Raw genomic sequence first — 20,099 nt, forward strand, 5'->3', positions numbered from 1 at the left:
AGGTGAAAGTTCATAGTTTTCCCCAAATGGATTGAAAGTGAAGGCCCAGTGAAGAGTTTATATCTCAGATCAACCAGCTGATGATGTCTCTCTTGTTTTATATGGACCCAACCTAAGTTGAATTTAAACTTGTTAGATTTTTATTTGTTTGTTTTTTGCCTGTTGTGGGGTTTGAACTCAGGGTCCAGGTGCTGCCCCTGATCTGTTTTGCCCTAGGATAGCACTCTACCACTTGAGCCACAGCACCACTTCCAGCTTTTTCTGAGTTGTTTATTGAAGATAAGAGTCTCTTACAGCTTTCTTGCCCAGGCTGGCTTTGAACTACGATCCTCAGATCTCAGCCTCTGGAGTAGCTAAGATTACAGGGATGAGCAATTGGTGCCTAGCAAACGTGTTAGTTATTAGACATATTTAGATGGTCCAGATATTATGCAAAACGTGATACTGTATAGACAGAGCCAGTGGAAAAAAAGAGTCCTAATAATGTTTGATGTGAGAAAAGCAGGAGGGAAAACATAGAACCAGGGCCATGGAGCTATAAGCAAATGATAAGGAAAACATGTTTGGCTAACACATTCCAAATTTCCAAAAGATTCACTTTTTGTCCATGGGATGGGTTGTTTTTAAACTCTTGTCCTTGAAGTGTGAAGAAATTCCAAGAAGTCAGTAGAGCTAGAGCCTCTTCAACAGCTAACACTGATTTTGTTTATTCACTAATGAAAACCAGAGCTAGAGCATAAGCATTTTCATTTTCTAAAGACCAGACAGCTAGCCCAACTTTTCCTCTGTCAAGGATTTATGTTTATCAGGGGTTCCTACTAAGTGTCTTGCCCACATGTCCCCCTCTTCATGACTTAGGTGTTAGAACGTACGTGGATCCTTTTACATATGAAGATCCCAACCAGGCGGTGCGAGAATTTGCCAAAGAAATCGATGCCTCCTGCATCAAGATTGAAAAAGTCATAGGAGTGGGTAAGTGTCTGAGCCTCTGTCTAAGAAGTCTCCTTTTCTGATGGATGCTATGCATGTAAATCATAAAAACATACATATGGGAAAATATACCTCCTATTTATCTAGATATGGAAATACTGTATAATGAGATTTCCATATTCAAAGCATAAAATGTGCTGTGCTATGAAGTATTTCGGTACAAATTTTGATTTTTGAATAGAATGAATAGGAACGTGAAAACTGAAGTCAGGCTCATTTAAATGTTCACTTTACTTCTTACCATATTACCATAACTCTTAAGACTTTCAGCAAGTTCCCCCCCCCACACACACACACACAAAGTGTGTATGTTTTCTCTGAAAAAAATGGAGCCAATTGTGCCTCCTTCAGTATTTGGAGGAGAATGACATAAAATGGTCTATGGAACATTCTGTAATAAGCATGGAATGGAATGTTAGCTATTTCTTGTTCTCTTGAATGCCTTCCACTCCATCATAGATTCTTCTTCTCCACTTTCAAAGGTGAATTCGGTGAGGTGTGTAGTGGGCGTCTCAAAGTCCCCGGCAAGAGAGAGATCTGTGTAGCTATCAAGACTCTGAAAGCCGGTTATACTGACAAGCAGAGGAGAGACTTCCTGAGTGAAGCCAGTATCATGGGACAGTTTGACCACCCAAACATTATTCACTTGGAAGGCGTTGTCACCAAATGTAAGTATGCAAGTCACTCCCTTTTCAAAGCCAAGTTAAGAGTTACTGGGAAATTAAACACACATTTTCTTTCCAGGGAAATGACAGATGGCACAGACCCACTGATTGCTAATAGGAGGAAATCAGCCCAGGACAAGTCATTAATCTTGCAGTCAATTCGAAATGGGTCTATGGTTTCAGCTGATAGCCTCCCTCCAAGGCAGCTTGAGTGAAATTTTAGGAAAATTAAATATTGCAGATGTTTGATATGCCGTACTATCTTTTAAAATGTTTGCTAGGCCAAGGGGATTGTCACCAAGTAGACGCAAGCAGATGGGAAGCAAAATAAAATTTAAATACGTTTTCATATGATGCACACCAGAAAACCCCACCACACCTTGTGCTGCAAGTGTTGGTTCCAGATGCAGGGAGCGAATCTGGGGAATCTTTATTATTTTGGGAGATTTGCTTGTCTGCTCCCTCTGATTTATGGCTGTTGTTGTTCCATACCTATTTACAGTAACACCTGGTTGAACCTTCCTTTCTTAGTCCATTAGCATTCTGTAAGGCTGTGAACCGTGCTTCAGTTAAAACATGGCACAGCTCAACAAATGCACTTGGCAAAGCAAACCCTGAGCTGGATAAGACCAACTTAGAAAATGCCGCCTACAAGGGACAGTTGAAGCGGTAACTGTTTAGGTGGCTGCGTTCCTGGAGCCCTAGTATCTACTGCTTCCAGTGAGGCTCTTGTATGCCTGGGGCTATGTCAGCTGTAAGGCCAGGATGGTTTGTTTTTTCATTTTGATTCAAAGTGTCAATGGAAAGCACTGTCAGTCAATCTGTGCCTGAGCCCAAAGGTGAGACAATGGCTGCTTCAGTAGATAAAGATAAACTGAGGGTGCAGAGGGTTTAAAAGTAAAAGTAAGATATAAGATGTTGGTTAAATATTAGTAGGATGCAACACACAAGATCTTTGGGAGTAGAAATGGGAGGTTACTAAAAAGGGAAAATAGTCTCCTCAAACATAAATATACTTCAGAAGTTTCCTAACCTTCTGGGGAAGTTTAATTCATCCATTAGGATGGGGTCCCTAAGTTTGCATTTCTAAAGAACTCCTTTCCAGCAATGCCCTATCTTATAGATCCACCTTTGAGAACCATTAGCCTAGGGACAAAGCAGTTGACCTTGATTGGTGGTTCCATTTTTCTCTTTCTGGTTCTTCTTTTGTTTAAAAAAAAAAAATGGTGCTGAACTAGGAACGTGGCCTGACAGGGTTATTTAGAAGGGAGAAAGGATGGGTGAAATGAAATATTTAGAGTAGTGTGTCTAACAGTAGATTTAAAAAATGAACATACATACCTTTTAAATAGTTCCCTGGTATTATTATGTCTTTAAAAGTCCACCTTTCCACATCTTGAGAATCCTTCAAAAATGGAAACTTAGTGCCAAGGATATATAATTTTCTGCCTAAGGTGAAGGCTTATAATTAGCATAGAATAGCTCTATTTGCTTTTTAAGATTAGTTTTACAGACAGGATATTTTTCTGTTGCCTGTGGCCTTCAAGGCTGCTTAGAGCCCCTTACTACTTTAATTAAAAGATAACATTCCCTTTAAATAGTTGTGCAGGTCCATTTTCTTTAAAAAAAAAAAAAAAAAAAAAGGGAAGGGGGGGTGTCCTGTTCTACTCAGGGTGTTTTTTCTGCTGCAGATAGTGATTTTCATGGCACTTCTACAGAAAAGACAGGAAACAGGGAATCTTTGTGTTAAAGTCCCACCGTGCCTCTAAAACCCATAGCTATTACAGCTGTAACTGTTATAAACGACTGGATACATTTGCATAATGCAGTTGTCACTGAATTAAAATGATTTAACGTTTCCACCAGAGAAGCTTGCCTCTGCCTTCCTCTCCGGGTCCCCTATACTTTGCACCCCATGTTTGCTGGGAAGGGGGCCTCCATTCCTGAGCCCAGCCTGGCCCTTATTGATAAGATCTAATAGGGTTGTGGACATCCCTCTTTATTTCTCATGTAGAGCTTGTAAAGATTTGGACACATGGGTATGTTTTAATGAACAGTCAAGGGAATGTAGAAGAATTGTAAAGATGGTGCCAAAAGTGGCGGTAGGGTGAGGTTGAAAGGCTGGAGTGGAAGAGTGTGGATTCATTACCAGCACTTTCCTTTACTCCCTCAGTTGACAAGAGGGTCCTAAATTTGCCTTACTCCTCCCGTTCTTTGGGGTCTTCTCTTCTCCAAAGCTCTAGAGTCCCCAGTGACCATCTAGGTATCAATGCACAACTTCTGAGAGGCACTCTTCCTTCCTGAATTGGCAAAGTAGCTTTTAATTGAGGAAGATTAATCAAAACTCAGACACATTTGTTCTATGCTAACACTGGTTGTGGGGTAAATGAGTCAGAAAACTCAGACATTGCCGTTCAGACTGATACAGGATAGAAAGAGGTACCACACTTAGAATCTCCAGAAATAGGAAGGCTTGTGTCCATTACCATAACACTTTTCTCTGCCATCTTTCTTGCTTGCTTGAAAATTCAATCTTCTTGGGATAGTCTTCTAATAAAAAAAAATAGCTGCCTCTATAAGATCTCACTCTCTCTCGTTTTCTCTCTCTCTCTCTCTCTCTCACACACACACACACACACACACACACACACACCACTCACGAACAACTTGGATTTTTCTGATACCAAAAACTTCTCAATTGTTTTTTACCTTTTCCTTCTCCCTACTCCAGAATAACCAGCAGGAAATTTCCCACCTTCTGTTCCCAGTCAATAGAACAGCAATAAAAGTGGGTATATTTTTAATGTATCGAATAGGTATTTAATTTACACTCAAAGGAATTTTAATGGATTTTTTATGAGGATTATCATCGTCTATCTCTACCCTCCCCCAATTCCTTCTTTCTAGAAAGCCCTCAGAAAGAAGGAATTTCAGACCACGAGTTCATTGTCAGTGATTATGAATTACTAAACAAAGGTTATTTTCTAAGCTCCTCAGGAGGAGAACTAAACTGAAATAAAAGACTTTTCTTCCCCCACTGGCCACATAGTTCTTAACACACTTTTTTTTTCTTTGCCGGAATAGAGGGAAGGGAGCAAGACTGTTCCAGTTGTGAATTCAAATATCTGTGTCAGATGAAATGACTTTACTAAATGCCTTGTGTGATGGCTTAGGTTTTTGTTGTTGTTGTTTGCTTGTTGGTTTTTAAGAAAGCAAAAGAAGTTAATTTATAGATAAGGAAAGGGTATAACCCTGGCCAGAGCAAAACAAAGGCAAAGAAAGTTACCTTTAGCCTGCTTGGATTTTAAGAGGTGTCTGCCTCACGAAGACACTGACTGCCTCTGCCATAGCTATTGACCCCCCGAAATGGGGGTATCTAGAAATAATGAAAAAGATTTCTGGGTCCATTGACACCCTTAACATCCCACAAGTGGCTCTTCTGGGGACAAAATAAATTAATTACCCATACGTTTTTTGGTTTTTTTTCCCCCTTCTTCTTCTTCACATTCAATCGGGTCTGCCCATTCATTAAGTTTTCCCTTTTTGCTTGTTGGAGCAATTATCCATTCACATGCTCCCTGGATACCAGCGGCCACTTCAGTGAAAGACCTTGTCAACAAAGCCACCCAAAGGGTTAACTTTCCAGATGGAATCTAAACCTACTGGTCCTTTTAATATTTCATCCCTAGCTCCCCACAGCTGAGGCATAAGCTTGGCTTGTTTTAATTAAATTAGATCGCACAAGACAGGTGTCTTGGCAGTAAAGTTGTGCACAGCCCATTTTTATCTCATTAACCGCCGCTCTCATCAAGGGTTTTTGTTTTTCTTCCTGAAACTTCTAGGTAAACCAGTAATGATCATCACGGAGTACATGGAGAATGGCTCCTTAGATGCTTTCCTCAGGGTATGTGTCTGTTTTATATGACCCTCCAAGTGAATAATAGCACTGAGAAAAGTACAATTCCTATATTCATCCTGTTGGAATGGATTCATGGACTTTTAAAATGGAGCGAGAGAAGAAGGAAAAATATAGAGGATGGTGTGATTTTCTTTTTGTCTTTAAAGGCTATTAAATAATCCATGTGCGAGGAAGATAGTATTTGATTTATTCTCGTATCGTGGAATTGTTTGAGCCTGTAGATTCATTACAGTTGGACGATTTCCATCTATCACAGGAAGCAAATCCAGCTCCTTGAATCCTTTCTACTAGAGAGTCAGTCACTTTGGTTCAGCAAGGACCAGAAATCATGTTGAAGTTTCATCGCACACCGGATACAGTTATCAAAAATCGATCTCAGTAATAAATGCTTAGTGATAATGAATGTGGCTGAATGCTGATGGTATTACTCCCTGCTTCCTTCCTATGCAGAAGAATGATGGCAGATTTACAGTCATCCAACTGGTGGGCATGCTTCGTGGCATTGGGTCAGGGATGAAGTATCTATCTGACATGAGCTACGTACATCGTGATTTGGCTGCTCGCAACATCCTGGTAAACAGCAATTTGGTCTGCAAAGTGTCTGATTTTGGTATGTCCCGAGTACTGGAAGATGACCCAGAAGCAGCTTATACCACTAGGGTAAGGACGATTTGTCTACCCCTGGGTTGTTCTATGGTAGGACAGCTTCTCTCTTCAGCCCTTCCTGATCTTTTAATTCATGTTTTTCATGCTCATGAGCCCTTTCAACAATTATCTTTAATTAGTTGTAGAAAGGAGTTTCACTTTCACCGTGTCAGTTTATGAGTGCAATGCTCAGAAGAAGGATTCTTTTTACAGAGTCACAAACTAAGCAAAATGGATTCATTTCCTGCTCAATTCTCCCGGATAAAAGGATAGTGAGTGAAGTGGGCCAACCTCCCCAACTGATGGCTCATGTCTATTACCCTGCTACTCAGGAGGCTTGGAGCTAGGCCGGGCAGACAAATCCAAGAGATTCCAGCAAAAAAGGCAGGCTGGAAGTGTGGCCCAAGTAGTAGAGCCTCAACCTGAGCCTAAAAGCTGAGTGAGAATAAGAGGCCCTGAGTTCAAGCCCCAGTCCTGACACCACCCCCCTCCAGAAAAACAAAATCAGGAGATCGTGTCATTTACTGTGCATGTGCGTTTTGTAATGAAACTTGTGATTTTTTTTTTTTTGCTAGCTTGTTTAATTTCTCTCTCTTCCTTCTTTACTCCCTCTCCAGAGATTTTCTGATTGTCTCTTTTTGGTTCGTTAGGGAAAAAGAAAACTCCTTCGTTTAAATAAGAAAAGACAATGCTTCTAGCTGGTTAGCTACTGATAATGTATATGCAGGATTTATGAAACATTTATACTAGTTAAGGCTTTCCAGTATCTGATGGACTTCATTTTATGACTGATAGATATGCCTGGAATAGGGTACAGTTAAGAGTATTCGGTATAGAGTTAATGAGTAGGCTATATTAGTCTGACAATCTGGATATAAAGTACTAATGGAATAAACACAGAATCACTAAGCTGTTTTGGGCTATAAGGGCTGAAACTGTTCTAATCAACATGAAGTGGACAATTAACCATCTTTCATTTTCTTTTTAACACTCTTTTTGGTGTATGCAATCCAAACACTGGGTTTTGTATTTGGTTGGTTATGGGAATTATTTGTTTAATTTCTTCAGCTCCAATTTTGACTGATACATAAATATCCTCTATTCAACTTCAAGTCCATCCATTTATGTCTTCAGTGTGAATAATGGGGATTGTTAATTTTTTTATAAGAGGCTTCTACAATGACATATTTGCAGAGAGAGAGAGAGATAAACCATTAGTCATATTTAAATAAGGCAGACAGTATCCCAAGCGTCATTCTGTAAGCAAGGAATATTATGAATGCAATACAATGGGTTTATAGAGTGAACTGTGGTATATCAAAGAAATTCCCAGGACAGTTTGATTGCCCTGTTTATTAGCCCTAATCAAATCAAGACTTTTAAATAATGGCTGTTTGAATAGCTCATGGGTTTGAATTCAAGTTGAGTTAATTTCCCAAGATGGAACCCTAGGTAATTTGAAACTCAATTAAAAATACTCTGTGCGTAAGGATAATCAAGTATCAGACATTTGAAATTTTAAAGGGAAAGACTACAGTTTTTCAGAGAGCTACTTTGTCACTTCATCATATTTACAAGTAGTAATTTAAAAATATGTTAAATACTAATCAGAGGTCTGTCTTTATTAAGTGCACTAATAAGATCTACTATGTGATATTATTTGGCTTTCTCTGAAAGCCATGTTAGCATATTTTGCAGAAATAGGACCAAAATTACTATATTTAGCCAGATACTTTCTAGATATATTTAGCACCTAAGAATCTATACTATATGAAAGAAGGGTAGTGCTAGGGAGAAAGGGATGAGAGAGCTTTCCTCTCTCTTAGCTTTTTTTGCTCAAGGCTGGCACTCTTTACACTTGAGCCTCGGCCTTATGCCTGCCATTTTGCTGGTTAATTGGAACTAAGAGTCTCTTGGATTCGTCTGCCCTGACTCAGCTACCTGAGGAGCTAGGATTAAAGCATGCACAGTGATGCCTGCCAATTTCTAAAGCAACATTAAGCTTTGTCCTTGTGCTGCTTCATGAGGCAGTGCAATAAGACGTCAAAACAAATGTCAGCTACCTATCCTTCGATAATCATAGAATAGAATATGTATTCTGTGAAGCCTGAGACTACCTCTCTTTTATTATCTTGCCCTAAGCAGAGCTCACAGGTAGGCTGTTAAGAAATAATTAGACAGATTACTTACCCTTATCCCAGTAACTAAGTAAACATGAAGACGGTCTCAACCCGAAAGACTTTAGTTAAGCAAGTCTCATATTTTTATTTTTAAGAGCTATCCTGAGTTTCCAGGGATCTTGCTTGGCAAGCGGTAGCCGCATTCAGAAATAAAAGTGGTGCATCCGTGATGTTACTTAGGGAGTAACTTATGGCTCCATTGTTGACAGGGCGGCAAGATTCCTATCCGGTGGACTGCGCCAGAAGCAATTGCCTATCGTAAATTCACATCAGCGAGTGATGTGTGGAGCTACGGAATCGTTATGTGGGAAGTGATGTCATATGGAGAGAGACCCTACTGGGATATGTCCAATCAAGACGTAAGTCTCCCTCTTCTGAAAAATATGTGGCTTCACATGGAGATTCTGGATGTTCTGCATTATCATAGGAAGAACTGAGCACTGAGGATGGATTGATGGAATGTTTTTTTTGTTTTTTTGTTTTTTTTTGGCCAGTCCTGGGGCTTGGACTCAGGGCCTGAGCACTGTCCCTGGCTTCTTTTTGCTCAAGGCTAGCTAGCACTCTGCCACTTGAGCCACAGCGCCACCTCTGGCCATTTTCTGTATATGTGGTGCTGGGGAATCGAACCCAGGGCCTCATGTATATGAGGCAGGCACTCTTGCCACTAGGCCATATCCCCAGCCCTGATGCAATGTTTTTAATACTACATCTAGTCATCTCGTTCCAACCTTATGACAAATGATGATTTTCAATTTCAAGATCAGAACTCAATGGCATAATATGCAATAAACCTGGACAGATTCGTAGACAGATACCTCCACTATACATAGTAGTATTGTTATTTGGTGAACTTTCAAAACAATACTAACTCAATTAAACTGAATTTTAAAAGAATGCAAAGGTTATGAAAAACAAATTTCACATGTGATAAAACTGACATGAAAGAATTATAGGGGGGGAAATCTAGTGAATATTTTAAAACGGGCATAGTTGTAATTAGAGCTTGCCCCGTGAGGACTCTAAAATAAAGCTTCACTAAATGACCCTTTGTAAATTATGCACATCCCTTTAAATGTACCATCTGGACTAGTTCGTAAGAGAGTTGCTCTGATGCCTGCAATTTCAGAAAAGCATTCAATAATGACACTAATAAGATTCCAGACTAATAGAATTTAATTACAAACATCTCCAGTGAGGAGGAACGAAAAACAAAACAAGACAAAGATCAGGGGTCCTCTTAGAACACATTTTAGCTAATCTTGAAAAACTTTTAGATCACTTTTAAAGGATGGGAAATCTTATCAAAATAAAATGGCTCCCTATACCTTTACACCTTTACTAATACTTTTCTTTAGTATGGGAGCTAGAACACTACCAGAAAATGTTTACAAATGCAAGGAATTCAACTAATTGAATAGAACGATATTACAGAAAATCTTCTTTTTAAAACTTTCCTGTGAAATGTTGCCTGACCATCTGCGTTGTCTAATGAAACAACAGGAAGTTGGAAAACCTGGACAATCAAACAAAGAACCAGGTGCACTTAAATAGAAAGCAGGTTTCCTATCAGTTAAAGAATGCAGAGTGATAGAGAAACTAATGCACTCCAGGTCTAGTCAGGCAAAAAAAAAAAAAAGTGTGGTCTACTGTGACTAACCAGATTAAAAGAGAATATTGACATTGTATTGTCTTGTTGGGAATTAATAAGACTCATAGAGGATGGTAGGAAAGATAACAGTTAAAATAAGCATAATTACAAGCTGGAAACAGACTATACAGGTGAGTGGTGTATAATGCATTGTCAGATGCTGTCTTAACAGTGGGTTCCTTCAGGAAGCATCTTTTTGCAACATTTGGATTCCGATTAGTGATTTTCAGAGGAACAAAGACAACCAAAATGAGCAAGTAGTGCATACATTTACCGATTTAATTCTTTAGTACTTAGGCCTTTCTTTCTTTCTTTTTTTTCCTATTGGAGAGTCATAGGATGATGTTCCTAAGAGCAGAGGATCTAAAGATAATCAGTTTCCCTCCCCTAAATACTCTCAGATCTGTCATTGTGACAGTTTCTATATTATATTAAGCCAATTTGCTTGTTTTATGTTGTCATTTTTCTGGCTTTATCCATGAAAAGGCATCTGAAGCTATTTCTTGCTCACAAATAATATTGATATATCATTCAAATCTATTTGTCTCTATTTGGGCTCTGAGTAGAACAAGAATTAATAGGAAATATATCTGGAAAATGACTTTCTGGAGTACAATTCGTTTGGCATATGGTAGAGTGAGAGTAACTGTTGAAAACACATGCAACCTAGCAATCCTTTTGTTTGTTTTATTGTCCCCTTCCATAAGATTCAGCACTCAACTGAGAAAATAAGCTTTAGTCATCCATAAGCTATCTTCCACACTGTCTGTGGCTGGAGAGTTTAAGAAAAGGTGGTTACAACCAATGAAGCTCACTTGGCACATTCTATGTAAACTGCTTTCCACAGCTCACCAGTCAATACTGGGAATGTGGAAAAATACAGAAAAGCCAGAGAAGCAAATTGACCTACTGTAATTGTCAAAAATAAATTGGATGACATTGCATGGAATGGAATGGAAGGGTCTAACTCAGAAAAAAACACAAAGGATACTCACAGGACAGATAGGGTAAAGCATAATAGATAGGAGTTAATTATATTTAAATGATTGTTAAACTGAAGCAATATGCTGATTAAAAAGACAACAGCCAAACTGGTTCCCAGGAACTGGATCAAATACATTGATTGTTTGCTGCTGTTTGACTTTCTGAAGCCAGTAACCCTAACACAGGGAGACTCCAACATGGCTGTGGGCAGAATGTGTTTCTCTAGCAGCCATTATTTTATGAGAAAAGAAACAGAAACAAATGACTGGTTTAAAACAAAACTTTTTTAAAAAAGTCTTCCAACAAATAAGTGTTTCCAGAATCTCAGAGGATACGCTTAGTCAAGTATTCATAGGAAAAGTTAAGTGATTACAACGCAGTTTGCCTTTCACATTTGGCCTGGGTCATTCCCTATTAATCTCCAAAAGGGAAAGGACTTCGGAAAAATCCAATCAATCAGAAGCTAGCCTAAGGTTTGTGAAGACACATTAAAAAAGTTACAATTAGGGGCTGGGAATGTGGCTTAGTATGAGAGTGCTTGCCTAGCGTGGATGAGGCCCTGGGTTCGATTCCTCAGCACCACATAAACAGAAAAAGCCGGGAGTGGCTCTGTGGCTCAGGAGGTAGAGTGCTAGCCTTGACCAAAAGGAAGCCAGGGACAGTGCTCAGGCCCTGCGTCCAAGCCCCAGGAATGGCAAAGAAAAACAAAAACAAAACAAACAAACAAGTTACAATTAGCAAAAAGTTGTTTGTCTTCTTAGGCAATGAGACCACCCTTGTCTTCTTGGAGCTGCACCCATTCACCAAGAAAAACCAAAGTTAATCTTGTTTCCTATTAATTGTCACATATCATTATAACTTACTTCTTTAGATTGAAAAGGCTCTCCTGTTTAAAATATAAATACCCCCCAAAAGGAGTCATCGGGTTTTTTTTGCACACTCTCCTCCCTTCCCTCCCCTCCCCTCCCCTCCCCTCCCCTCCCCTCCCGTCCCTCCCCTTCCTTTAAATGAATTTACTAACATTTTTAGCAACTTGTAACAAGGGTATAGTCTCCTAAAGGAAAATGGTCAGTCATCTTGAAGGGGGCTCTGTTGTTGATCCATTCGCCGCCTTAGCCAGAGGACACAGGGCTGAAATGATGTCAAGGGAACTGATTCCCCAGGGAGGTCTTGGGCATTGACTGAATTGCTCTTGCTGGAGTGTGTAAGTATGCTGATACTGAACAGCAGAGTGGAAAGGGGCTTTAGACAGGGCCCTGTGATCTGAGCACGCTCTTCAAAGCTGTGATACCAAGTTGCTAACCTGGGTTCTAACCACTCTGGAATAGCAATGCATCTTTCACCTTTCAGACCTGCATAGCTGGCCACTTGTGAAACACTTCGGTTGGCTTTCCCCTCCTACTGCCACCTCTACCCAGGTCAAGCTTTGGTCTCCATGAAGGAATTGGAGTTATGTCTATGCTCAAGCTTGCTGGCAGCTTGAAGCACATGACACATGCCAATGTGGAGGGTGAGCCTCTAACAGCAGCTTGCCTTACCAAGTGCCACCCTTTTATCTTCCACAGGTGATTAAAGCCATCGAAGAAGGGTATCGGCTACCCCCGCCAATGGACTGCCCCATGGCTCTCCACCAGCTGATGCTGGACTGCTGGCAGAAGGAGAGAAGTGACAGGCCAAAATTTGGGCAGATTGTCAACATGTTGGACAAACTCATCCGCAACCCAAACAGCTTGAAGAGGACAGGGACCGAGAGCTCCAGGTTGGCCATGCTTACTTAATAATGATGCATGAAGGAAAATATGAAAGGTGACAGGCCAGCGTGACTCATTTTAATTCCTACCTTTTCAACCTGGGTGGGTTCTTTCTCATTATTAGAGTATTTAAAACTATTAATCATTTACAGTGTTTCAAGTATTAGTCATTTCAAGGTGCCTATTACCTGTCAAAGTCTCAGAGTGGTAAAAATTCAAACAAAACCAAACAAAGGAATAGCTAAAGTGCTAAATTTGGGAAACAGATCCTCAGATTTTAGGAGGGGGAGGAAATGTATTCTCAGAAGACATTCAGGTCAGCAGATATTATGTTTTGAAAAGGGATCATTGAAATCCAAAGTAACACAGTTCGGAGGATAGCTCTGTAACACTGCTATTGTATTTTGATATATTATGTGTTAATTATAGCATGGGATGCATTAGGCTTCACTTGTCCTCTTCTCTACTCTCTCAGTCCTTAGAATAGGACACAGGATCAACATAGAAGCCAATCAAGGTACAAAGCCTGAAGATGCAAGTTTGAAAAGAGTTTCAAAAACAAAGTGAAAAGTACGTAGGGTGGTACAAGCCTGTCATTGCAGCCATTCTGAAAGAGAAAGTAGGTAGATTATGAGTTTGAGGGCAACCTGAGCAAACCAAAGGGCAAGGTGAATAACACAAGTGTCTCAATCCTTCATAGGTTTAATCAACACACACACACACACACACAAACATGCACACACACAAACATGCACACACACGCACACATCACCACCACCACCAACAACAACAACAAAAGACTGGACCACACATGAAGGTATAGTTCTTTCATTACAGAAAAAATATACCAGTCTGTGAAGAACATACAAGGCACCATTCCAGTGCTGTAAGTCATTAGGAACTTTTCTATGGAGAACCCATCGGGAAGAAGATAGACCATCTGGCACAGTTTAACTGTTTAAGAGGTCAATAATAATCCAAGTCAAATGACTTAGGTCTGTGGGAAGTAAAGTACCTGCTCACTTCCATACCTGTGCTTCTCAGAGGCTACTTTTTCACTATGATTTTGACTTAAAACTAGAATGATACTCTCACTTCCAGTCCCCTCCACAGTTTGCAAGCCCTCTGGTGTTTGTCTCTGATCTTTTCTATTGGAAACATAGCCTAAAGGTCCAGGAAGAAAAGGAGTAAATGCATTTGTTATCACTGTACATAAAAAGGAGAATTGGGGGTTAGATAGCAGAAAAACCCTTCTGTTTTCCTCTCTGCTTTCAAATCCCTAACACTGGTCATTAGAAAGAAAGCATAAACTTCAAACTCTTGAAATAACATTGAAAAGAGGCTAAATTCACATATTACCTCAGCCACGATCAAATGGTAATTGTGTGAACTGATGAAAGAAATTCCACCATTTCTGGCTCTTCTTTGTTCTGTTGTCTGAGAGGGTTAAATGAATGGCTGTAAGTCTAGCCAGCTTCTGCAATCCCAAGGTACAGCTCTACCTTGAAGTAGATCCAAAATTTAGATCTTCAACTCCAAACAAAGCCCATGAATTTTGTCTGAGGGTCCTAAAGTCAGTTCTTGGATTTAGTACTTCTTTTGGTTTTGGGGTGAACAGCATAAGTGATCCAGCCTATAATACCACACAGTGCCTGTTTGGTACCAAAGTACAGGGCAAATTCAGGTACTAGATATTCTTTCCTCTGTTCTCATTAGATAACTCTGATGATTATTACAGTTGCTGTTAATAGGATGCAGTATAACATGTTATGCAGTTCAGCACAAATTAGGCAAATGTCATAGCATTCCATAAAGAGAATGAAGAATTCCAGAGCAAGCTTGAGAATGACCCTTGGGGTTAAAAAATGTGGAGACATTTTTATACTAAGGTCATTTTAACCTTGTTGGCACTGAGTCTGTACATTTTGCTCCATTGATGCACTTGGCTTGAAGTTTTAGAAGTCACTGCCAACCATGGGCCTTGGTTTATGAACAAATATTGGTGCTAAACCTCTGATAATAAAACATCTCAATTTAATATGATACTATCAATTGTTATCTCAAAGTTGGAAAAATTAAAGACTCAATCTTGAGTTTTATTTTCACCTGTCCTGGGGCTCAAACTCTGGATCTGGGTGCTATCCTTGAGCTCCTTTTTGCTTAAGGCTAGCATTCTACCACTTGAGCCACAGCTCCGCTTCTGGCTTTTTCTGCGATTAATTGGAGATAAGAGTCTCACAGACTTTCCTACCCAGGCTGGCTTTGAACTGCAATCCTTAGATCTCAGCCTCCTGAGTAGCTAGAATTATTAAGCATGGGCCACCAATGCCTGGCTTAAATTTTCAATGTTTTTTGTAGTAAGTGTGTGCAGTATTTTACTCACCAAACTAGAGATGTTATTGAAATAATGAACACAGAGGAAGACACAAAGACAAGCTATTATTTGGGCACAGAACTGAGAGGTAAAACCAGTCTTTGTTAAAATATTTATGTAAAGAGAGTAATGCTAGTCAAAATAATTTAATTAAAATGAAAATATTTTAAATGGAATATGATTAATTTTGCTATGTAGAAAGTTAATGAAGATATTCTATTGACTTTATTTTATTTCCATGAGAGTGAGTTTTTGTTTTCAGAAGAAAATTCAGTAGTAATGATCTCTCAATGTAAACATTTGTACTCCAGTCGTCACAGGAGAAAATCAAGTCAAAATGGCAAGATCAAATACATTCTGTAATTTTGAAAGGAAAGAGAAATATAACGTAGCAAAATAGCAATATTGCTATACAGATAATTATAGTCAATAACCGAAAATTTGTGCTATAATTATAGAATAGCTTGATAACGATGACGATAACTCTTAAAAATACTTTCATAGAAGATTGATTACATAGCAATGTTGGGAGGCATGGCCAAATTCTTACCTGTTTGGACCCTTGATAGTGGCTATCATAAATCAACCCGGCTTGAGAAGCAAATAAACTAATAAATAAGTTAATAAGAAGTTGAAATCGCCATGCAGGAGCCCCAGTGAAGGAACAGAAGCACATTCCACAGTCCACACAGTGATCAAAGTGCTCATTCTTCCTGCCAGCCTTGGCACGGGCCTTGGCCTGGCCTGGGTGGATTAAAAAGAGGATTAACTCCCTGCTGTCCCAGGTCTGTTTGAATGTAATGAACCTGCCTGCAGACCTGACTGGAAGCATGCTGGACTTGAACTCTGCCTGTTTTCTCCACTTGCATCGAGTCTGGCAAGTTGCAGGCTCTCAATTTTCCTCCCTCATACTTCACTAAGGTTTCCATAGTGGCAAAACTAACACTTGGATAATCATTCTGGCAAGGATCGGAATCTTTCAATGGCTGAACAAATTTCAGTCACAAGGACACCCCCCTCCACCTCTCTCCAACTTAGGATGTTAAAAGATCTGCCATGAGCATGAATGCCCTGTGAGGTCTACATAAAACAAGAGCAGGCTTTTAGATTAAGAATAACTAAGTGATTGATACAGGCTCTACCCACTTTGTGAAATGAAATCACGTGGTTTCATTCCATTCACAACCTCCTCTTGGCTTTCTTGTTTTTTTCTGAGCCTGTGTTTGACAATCTGAATCTGGAGTCTTCTGCTTGTCCCAATCAGTCCTCTCTGTTTACTTTCCAGACCTAACACGGCCTTGTTGGACCCCAGCTCCCCTGAATTCTCTGCCGTTGTGTCAGTGGGCGACTGGCTCCAGGCAATTAAAATGGACCGGTATAAGGATAACTTCACTGCTGCTGGTTATACCACACTAGAGGCTGTGGTGCACATGAACCAGGAGTAAGTACCCAGCGATGTAACACAAAAGGGTAAATCTAGATTTAATAGTATTTTCCTTTTCTTTTTGCTTTGACCTGCATAACCATCTTACTCATTTAAAAAAGAAGTTAGAATATCTCTCATTTTGATTGAGTATGATTTTACCCAAGCTCTGTAGAGCACCTACAGTATTGCATTAAGTTGCTTAATTACACATTCTAATTACACCTGTCTTGTGCTGTATTAATTGTGGCTGATTCAACTGTGTGTCTGCATGAAGCCTGCCCCCCCCCGCCCCCAAATAAAACCCACTCAAAAAAAGAGAGAGATTCTCAGTCCCTGTGACTTTTCTTCTTCTTTATTTTTCTCCACTCTGCCTACAGTGACCTGGCAAGAATTGGTATCACAGCCATCACGCACCAGAATAAGATTTTGAGCAGCGTTCAAGCAATGCGAACCCAAATGCAGCAGATACATGGCAGGATGGTTCCTGTCTGAGCCAGTACTGACTCAACTCAAAACTCTTGAAATTAGTTTACCTCATCCATGCACTTTAATTGAAGAACTGCACTTTTTTTACTTCGTCTTCGCTCTCTGAAATTAAAGGAAAAAAAAACACAAAAAAAATCTGCAGTGTTGCTTGGTGTACAGATGGCTGAAACTGGGGTTTACAGAAAGGACAACCTAGAACGAATTGGTTCTCTGAAGTACTTGTGTCCATCGCGTGTGTAAAATACATGTACCTATATAAATAGAACTCTGCCTCTGAGTGTTGATGCTGTTATTTGCTACCAGACGTGAGCTTCTTCCAGACATCCCTGGCCTTCTCTCCATGTGGATTTACAACCATTGTACTTTGTGGCGTAAAAATTGCAGTCATCACCCTTCCCTGGTCTGGGGACCATGCCCAGGAACATTTTTGAAGACTCACTTGTAGCCATGAGGGCTTGGTTCATACTTTGTTGGAATACCTTCCATGAGATAACCACGCAACTCCATCCACATGGCCTCTTCCGTGGCTAGGGCACTTGGTGGATTCCTAGGACCTGAGGAGCTAGAAAGTGGATTAAAAATGCAAAAACCCTAACTGGACAAAGGAGGTCTGTTTCTTTGGGCCTGAGGCTGTGCCATGTAAAGTCTTACTTGGGGACTCTACAAAAATCACAACTACCTTATGGAAAATGGGCTGTGACAATCTTGGATGAGGAATTTTCACTCCTCTCTTCTTTAAAGAAGTAACCTCACATCAATGAGGTAAGTCAGGGATTCCGAAGTAACTCTTTCCTCCAATGGGAATAAACATTTTTCTTTTTTGTAGCAAACTTGGTCTCATTGGAGTCATAGAACAGCAAAATACTCCTTCACATCTATCAGGTGTTTTGTTCTGTGTTCTGTTTTTGACAAAAGGAAATTTTAAAAAATGGTTTGGCTTCCCTGCTATTCTTCTAGGCAGAAGTTCATAGGAAGGGACATTCAAGAGGGTGGGTCCAGCCCTTCTGCTCCTGTACTTCCCCGTCATGGCGGTGTGTCTTGGCCTGTGGTGTATTCATTCATGTTATGTGTGCTTAGTGTCTTGATGGGCCAGGTGTAAGCTCAGAACCTTCCTCCTGCTGTTGGGTCATGTGCCCCTTTCGTTGGTACTGGGAGGTCTTTTCCATTAGCCTCATTTTCTGCCCTCCAGTAATGTTTGTACCACACAGGATCAGCTCAGGAGGGTTTACCAAGATGTCAGTGGTGAGAGTTGGAATTCATCTTGATTTCCTCATTATCAAGCAGTGACCTACTAAAACAATGCACTTGGCAGCTATAAGTCCATTAGCAGCTTTCAATGCCTCTCTCTTAGGGCCCAAGAATTCTTGAAGGAGATATAATACATTTTTTTTCTAGTATAATATAAATGGCTTTGTTCATTACTAGAAGCAAGGGACTTAACTTTGGACTAGGGATTTTTTTTAACTCTTTTTAAATATTCCATTTTTATCACTTTTAAAAGAAGAGCTTAGCTGATTTTAATGACTTTTTTTCTCTGTCGATTCTTTCCTGAAAGCTATTTTTTATAGAGAACAAGAAATGTTAAATTTGATGCTGTCAAATCATGACAGTTTAGTAAAAACCTTCTTTTGCAACATTGGTTGTAAAAGCTTTTCTGTTCAGAAGGAATGTAATTTTTTTAGGAACTCTACTGAAACAATTTCTGTTTTATCACTATTTCTACAGTCTCAGACTTCTAGATATTCATGTTAACAGTTGACAAATGTATGTTGACATTTTTCATATTATTTATTATTGTTATTACTTCCTTTCTGAAGCTGTGAGTATTTTTTAAATCTCTCCAGTACAATTCCAGTAAGAAGCATTAGAGAATTATACTTCACATTAACTACCATGCATGCATTGGAGAACTCCGTTTTGCTTCCTTAAAGTCATCAACTTAGGGCTTCAAGTGTTTTTCTAAATATTGGAGGTATTCATAACAGAACTTTTATGAAGAGAGAGCATATTGTTACTAAAAGATCCTCACAAGATAATGTTGCACATGTAGTGTGATCTCGGGTATGTTTGTAAATGAAATAATGAAAAAATCTTATGTCATGATAAGATCACCTTCTCAATCTTAAAATACCTACATCTGTTAAGAGTCAAGGCTGATGATAGAAATGGCCAAACAATAAAGGTCTAAAATAATATCCACTGGCAGTAAAAGTGTTTACTACTTGCACTGACTCTTCTGAAGTCTTCAGAAGAGAAATTTGAGAACAATAGCAATATCCGTGTGTTTCCCAGTTCATGGGGCCAGAATGGCATCCGGACAGCTATGGAACTGATTCTAAAGCCAACCAAAATGTTGACACTGAGAAACTTGCTCGATTCTTCTTTATAACTCAGATCCTCCACCTGTAAATCAGAGAGATAATGAGGCTTTCATAATAACTGCTTCCTGATGCATGGCGTCAAACGAGTGTTGGAAATTCTTTCATGGAATACACAACTCCACAAAAGAATGGGCACTCTTCCCCAAAAGCTTTACAACAGATACTAGTATGGGGTGAGAAGCAGTTCCAGACTATGAAACTTTACACACACACACACACACACACACACACACACACACACACACGCCGCACAGGGTCGCTCTATCGAATTGCTCTTGACAGGATTCATATGCATTATTTAGCCTGGGGGAGGGAGGAATGAAATTATCTTATAATTGGCAAAGCAGTGAAATACACACATAAATGACCAGGACAATGAAAGGATGCTGATTAGGGAAGACACTTCTGTGTCTTCATGACTGAATCAAAGGAACAGGGCTTTGCTTATTTAGTCACAATGAATACTCTGTAGTAACTCATGACCCCACATTGAACACAAGCTTGCTCTGATCTCTCTGTTCAAGAAATTTCCCCATGATGAAGGAGTTGCCTGAATTTATGAGACAGAGGCTTTAAAAAACAAAAACAAAAACCAACTCCTATTCTGGCATCAACTAAGAAACACCTTCACATTCTCACACTCTCACTTT

At 39.7% G+C, this 20,099-nt stretch overlaps 1 protein-coding gene across 1 annotated transcript in view; it reads left to right on the top strand.

Moving 5' to 3' along the window:
* Epha4 (EPH receptor A4) overlaps nucleotides 1-20,099 on the top strand; it is a 148,007-nt gene that overhangs the window by 124,076 nt on the left and 3,832 nt on the right. The window contains exons 10-17 of the mRNA XM_048344669.1: nucleotides 859-972; nucleotides 1,473-1,658; nucleotides 5,498-5,559; nucleotides 6,025-6,234; nucleotides 8,609-8,758; nucleotides 12,597-12,790; nucleotides 16,442-16,597; nucleotides 16,960-17,830. Coding sequence (XP_048200626.1) covers nucleotides 859-972; nucleotides 1,473-1,658; nucleotides 5,498-5,559; nucleotides 6,025-6,234; nucleotides 8,609-8,758; nucleotides 12,597-12,790; nucleotides 16,442-16,597; nucleotides 16,960-17,074 — 1,187 coding nt within the window. The 3' untranslated portion in view covers nucleotides 17,075-17,830. The remainder of the gene's footprint in view (nucleotides 1-858; nucleotides 973-1,472; nucleotides 1,659-5,497; nucleotides 5,560-6,024; nucleotides 6,235-8,608; nucleotides 8,759-12,596; nucleotides 12,791-16,441; nucleotides 16,598-16,959; nucleotides 17,831-20,099) is intronic.

Source organism: Perognathus longimembris, chromosome 4 (assembly GCF_023159225.1).
Source record: "Perognathus longimembris pacificus isolate PPM17 chromosome 4, ASM2315922v1, whole genome shotgun sequence".
Classification (NCBI taxonomy): Eukaryota; Metazoa; Chordata; class Mammalia; order Rodentia; family Heteromyidae; genus Perognathus; species Perognathus longimembris.